General features: G+C 39.0%; 3 protein-coding genes across 3 annotated transcripts; 1 reads left to right on the forward strand and 2 right to left on the reverse strand.

The window, feature by feature from the left end:
• Positions 1 to 1,428: 1,428 nt before the first annotated feature.
• Positions 1,429 to 1,758, reverse strand: JH06_4845 (hypothetical protein; the record flags this gene model as incomplete). Its single annotated transcript, XM_014669651.1, has 2 exons — positions 1,429 to 1,548; positions 1,597 to 1,758. The coding sequence occupies 2 exons, from the start codon at positions 1,756 to 1,758 to the stop codon at positions 1,429 to 1,431; spliced, it is 282 nt and encodes a 93-aa protein (XP_014525137.1).
• A 426-nt stretch (positions 1,759 to 2,184) lies between these two features.
• Positions 2,185 to 3,037, reverse strand: JH06_4846 (hypothetical protein; the record flags this gene model as incomplete). The annotated part of the gene is made up of 4 exons (XM_014669652.1): positions 2,185 to 2,505; positions 2,578 to 2,697; positions 2,726 to 2,893; positions 2,924 to 3,037. The coding sequence occupies 4 exons, from the start codon at positions 3,035 to 3,037 to the stop codon at positions 2,185 to 2,187; spliced, it is 723 nt and encodes a 240-aa protein (XP_014525138.1).
• Positions 3,038 to 3,794: 757 nt separating this feature from the next.
• Positions 3,795 to 5,488, forward strand: JH06_4847 (hypothetical protein; the record flags this gene model as incomplete). Its single annotated transcript, XM_014669653.1, has 5 exons — positions 3,795 to 4,179; positions 4,209 to 4,596; positions 4,627 to 5,208; positions 5,239 to 5,337; positions 5,368 to 5,488. 5 exons carry the CDS (start codon positions 3,795 to 3,797, stop codon positions 5,486 to 5,488), a joined length of 1,575 nt encoding a protein of 524 aa, XP_014525139.1.
• Positions 5,489 to 5,779: the final 291 nt, after the last annotated feature.

Consider the following 5,779-nt stretch of genomic DNA (forward strand, 5'->3'; position numbering starts at 1 on the left):
ACCTCCACAAGCATAAATCAAATGACCAGTAGTTGTAGACTTTCCTGAATCGACGTGACCAATCACAACAAGGTTAATATGAGGCTTCTCCTTACCCATTCTCTAGAATAATGAAATTGTGAGGAAAGGGAATGTGTGCAATCATTGTGTTAAATTTGTGGTATGCAGAGGGTTTATTTTGATGATTGTACTTATTAATGATTGGCTTTATTGGATTGTTGTGATAAGAGGATAGTTTATGGTGAAGGATACATGGAATAAGGGTGAAGAACAGATAGAACAAGCGGAAACTGTATAAGTTAAAGAGATACTCTAGTTGATGGAAACGTTCTCTCAATGAACAAACAAACAGTTAACTTATGCAATATGTGTGATTCAAGTTTAAGAATCAACTTCGATCTCAAGACTGGTATTGTGAGATTCGTGCGTACTTTCCTCCGATTCCTCTCGTATCGCATTTACAATCTCGCGATATTGGCTCTGGTCCTCCAGATAGATATTCCACAAATCACGATCAAACAGATAAGCCAGACGAACAGAGCGAACATCCAGAAATACCAAGATAAGTACTCCTAGTACAATACAAACACAGGTAACGATAGAAAAGGAGGGAGGATAGTCAGCCGATTCATACAAACTACCTGTATTCAAACTCAAATAATCCACAGCCACTTGACAAGAATCTCCTTCGACAATATCCATACAAGCCAAATACTCAGTCGCCAAATCATGGAGTTGATAAAATGCAATTTTTCTACTACTCTTTGCTTCACTCTCTCCAAATATGTCCACAGCTAGGAAATTCCTTGAAAAGAAGTCCGAATTAGTTTTCTCCGAGACAAAACAAGAAGTACATCCTGGAAGGAAACTGCAAATAGAGACTCGTTCGACCAAATTACAATCACGAACCATAAAATGCAAGGTATAGTTGATACTTGAGAGATGTCGTTCGGTAGAGTTTCCACCTTGATAAGAAGCGAAAACGAACTATTTATCATATAATCCGATCAAAATACTGTGAAATTGAGGTAACTTCGACTTGACATTAATCGTTGTGAACCGGTTAATAACGAATCCACACTCACATGAAATACAACCAGCAACTCTTGATATCCTTTAATTACCATGGAATCCATAGTTGCGGGAATCAATACTGTCTGATTCACATAGTACATAGTATAATAGACATCAGGATAAGCATCATTTACGATACGTGTGTAGGAGAAAAGGGATCCATAGAAAGGAGCTAGGAATGAAAACTGCTTATAAGAGTCACATAAATTAACGATAGTGAGATTCACATCTGTTTCAAATTGATCAAGACTCAAATAGATATAAGCAGAATCCTCCAAATGATCACTTATCATATCAAGTTGACAATTCTCTGTATAGTTTCCAAAGCATACTCCAAGACAATCCATATCACTATTAGGAATATGTTCTATAAATGATCATTGCATTCTTTATCATACGAGTCAATCCACCACTACACACACCACATGTATCAAGCATAGCAGATCCTCCACATACATTCATACAGTCAACAGTCTACATATCATCTCTCATTCGATCATTGACCGAAGTCAAACAACACACTGGATACATTGCTGTTGAATCCAAAGCTTCAGAATATGCAGTGTTGCAATATCCAGCACAGTTCACAGACTCCCAAGGACAGCAAGTATTCCCTCGATCAAGAACAGTATTGCTAGGACAGTCAGCAGAAGTGACTCCAAAGATCTCATCATCGAGACCCATGCATTGAGTAGCATAGGTTGTATTGGCTGAACACAAACCACAGACAGAACATGTTATAGAATCTTCCATATCACAGGTTAGTGATACGCTTGACACTAATGATGATTGGAGAATCTGAAGAGGATCATGCATAGATATGACCTCCCACGTGTCTGTAATAGAAGAAGACATTCTATGAATCAGATATGAAGAAGGAGGTTACTCTAATTGAACAGAGATCATTACAGAATCATAGGGCAATTCAGGTTTCATACATCTAAATTCATGTGAGACAGAATCAAGACTATTTGGTCAATTCCACAATTCATACTTACATGGCTTCTGATGTATGAGTTCCATTGAATAAACATCGAAATTGGATTCCTGAAGTATTACAAGAGAAGACACTGAAATGAATGTGAAGCAATGTACCTAAATAAACAAGAATCATATATTAATACTAGTCTGAGGGACTCTAAAAGGACTTACACACAGTTCTGTAGGAGTCAAACACATCCATATGGACCTCTCATAATCATAGCTTGCATTGGTAGATGCATTGTAAATTTGCAATATATAGTCCTGGTTCACGTAATTACCAGCGAGATTCGTGTTCCTATATGTCATAATAAGGAAATAATCACACCATTCATATGCATTACTCGAAATAATGGAACTCCGCTCTGTATAGTTACCTGTAGTATAAAAGGGACGAATTCCGATTAATCCAGATAAAGTACCAGAGTCATATGGCATTGGCCATATCAACTACAAATGAAATATACTATAGAAAGAGACCGATTTATATATAAAGTTTACACTTCCATCACGATGTAATACCAACTGGAACGACAAAGGACGGGAAGGTAAACTATAAGGAGGGACTTGCTCCCACCTCACAACAAATCGATCCGTATCCCAACCATACAAAACTTGAGCTGTTGAGTTCTCTAAGGGATTCTATGTCATATCATCAGACAGAATATACAAGGTCATAAAGATATGGAGCAATGAGAGCCTGATAATCAATTGTCGCCAATGAACACATCGGGTCACTAAAGCAACACTCACATGGAACACCAACAGCAAAAGAAATCATTCCATTGGGACTAAGCCAAACCCAATGCTGATAACGATCATAGAAAAGGAACGGAAACTAAGACTAATGCTAAAACCAATACATTACGGGTAATTCAACGCGTTCAAATGGGGAGTCATCCACATTCGACACCGAAGACACATGCCAAGTCTTGATATCATCAGTTGAGAATGTTGGTGCAATAATATTAATGTATTGCATCCCACTGCAAACACAAAACAAGAAGACAATAGACCATATTACCATTGGGTATTATCAAATGCGTATTAAATGGATCAAATCTTTAAAATAAGATACCAATTAAGATAGAAAAACAATAATCGAAAAGAAAAGCACACAGTGGGACTTGAACCCACAATCTCTTGCTCCGTAGGCAAGCGCCTTATCCAATTAGGCTATGCGTGCTTGTTTATCTTTCTGTTTGGTTCTATATCTAACATATATTTCTGAAGAAAAGCAATCTTCATTAATAGTGCATTCAATCCTTGTGATGAAGTGTATTCTAAGATCTGTCTTGTGTACGATCATTTGATAGTCTTTATTGTAGATACACTTCTTCTCTCCTATTCGATTTCCTTTTCCATTATTTCTAGTGAAGGTAGTCTAAAGAACTCGAATTCGGTACATTCCATCGGATCTCGTCTGTGTATTCTAGTTCTGTAATCTTTTAGTAGTTCCAAATAGTAGTACTGATACTGAACGTTCCAGCCACTATAGTATATCAATATCAAAACGTTCGTTGTCTGAAGATGATATTACAGAACACCGAGTTATTGTGAAAAAGAAGAAATATCATAGTATAGTAGATTCTGGTGATGAAGAAGATATCGAATCTCCTCTTCACAAGCAAAAACGAAGAAGACAAACTCTTATCAATTCAAACTCGGAGAACTATGAGAATACCAAGCAACAAGAGGATTCGGATATTTCAGATCCTGTTGAAACAAAGATCACAACAATGAAACCATATCTTAATACTGCTCTCCGTTCTCAGCCAGAGGAGAGTGAAATTCCAATCACAGAAAAATCAGATGCTCCTCAACTTACACTCTCGATTACCAAAGTGTTTCCTCATAATGTCACTGCATCTGTTCAGGCTACTGTTCCAAGCCGTGTATGGTGTACAGTTCGGAGCCGTTCAGACTCGGAACCAACGGTTACGATGTTGAAACACCTTGTTCCTCGAGAGGTGGTAGATACAATAACAGTTGATTATGATTGGTTGAAGAGCACAACCTCCTACACATTCTATTGTTACGGAGAGAGTTTAACTGGAGTTCCAATGCTCGATACCATTCCGAGTGTCGGTGTTGCGTTTATGACTCCAGATGAAGAAGGAGCAGGTATAAATCTTGGTTTCATTCATATTCAGGAAAACTAGTTCTTTCCAATGTTCATCGATCCCCTACACAGATCATTTTCACCTTCACAGAACCATTAGCAGATCCCACAGTATGTCGTCTCCTTCACTATGATGGGAGTATCATTCGTTCTCAAGTAATTGATGTGGACCATTGGAGCAACCAATTCAGCTTTGATGATCTGAATCCATCTACAAACTATCGCTTCTTCTGCGGATCTGGTCCAGAGGCGAATGAGATGTCTCGACACTTTGCTGTTACTTCTAAGATGTATCGATTGTCTTCAGTTCCCGTCTCTCATACATGGCGGAATCTCATGATTTTTGGATGTATTGTGGTTCTTACTGTTGTGGGTTATTACGTCTATCCACGAGTTAAATCTCATTTAGTGGGAATAGGGTAACAGAGAATCAATTGGCTCATAAGTAGACTCTCAAGTGATGAAGTGGAAACAGAACCAGATCCTGCACAACAATCATTGTTGCCTCAAAAACGGCCAGGATATGAGAATCTTAGCAAAGAAACAGAAGCTGTCTTGGATTCATTGGAATCACGTCGTTGGCGATGTGAAGTTTGTCAGTATTTGAATAACGTCGAGGCGGCAGAGTGTGTGATATGTCATAGTCAACGACAGACTCCTGGAGGTGATACTTATTTCGCACCTCAGGTAACAGAGCCAAAGGTTCCTCCTCAGATTATGCGTGTAACGAAGGAGGAATCGACATCAGATGATTCGGATAGTGACTCATTATCATCTGTGCCCCCTGTACAGCCAACACAGCCTGCACGTGTAAAATCGTCAGAGGCAGCAGGTGTGGTGATTCGACAGAAAGCTACTGTTAAGTCCAGTGTCCCTATCACGAAATCGGCTCCTGTGAAGATTATTCCTGCGAACAAGGGATTGAAGTTGAGCACTCCAGTAGCGGCTCCACGAAAACCGGTTGTATTGAAGAAAGCTTCAGAAGTAAAGACAACAGATGATCTGTTCGCCGAATTGGGACTGAATGCACAGTAGATGAGAAAGGTATATTTGAATTGTAGAGTGAAGAAAACAACACGAATTAGCTCAAAGAAGCCTGCAGTACTTGAAATGAGTAGTAGTGATGGGGATGCATGGAAAGAAGATGATTTGGACATTTAGTTTGTTTGTTAAAATAGAACTCATGAAAGCTTCTTTCAAGCCCGTCTAGCTCAGTCGGTAGAGCGCCAGGCTCTTAACCTGGTGGTCGAGGGTTCGAGCCCCTCGGTGGGCGATTTTATTTCTTTCTATTGTTGCTTTTCTATTCATTGAGTTCCTTTTACACACAAGAGTGCTTAATCATTTGGAACATTTTTGATATAGTTACCGGTTTAGAGTTGTATTCAACTCAGTATAATTGAATGAACCATCCAAGATAGCGGTTTCATTATTCATTCCTCCACTATCCCAGATTCCATTCGAATAAGTCGATTTCTTGTTGTAAGTGAACGTGCAGTCATTGATATGTGATTTGGATGAAACCAATGGATCTAACCCGTTGGAATAGACGATGTCTGCTCAACTGAGTCTTCGTGGATGCCTTCGTGGCCACAACGGATGGGT

This window comes from Blastocystis sp. subtype 4 (genome assembly GCF_000743755.1).
Source record: "Blastocystis sp. subtype 4 strain WR1 chromosome Unknown seqid_0451, whole genome shotgun sequence".
NCBI classification, from domain to species: domain Eukaryota; class Bigyra; order Opalinata; family Blastocystidae; genus Blastocystis; species Blastocystis sp. subtype 4.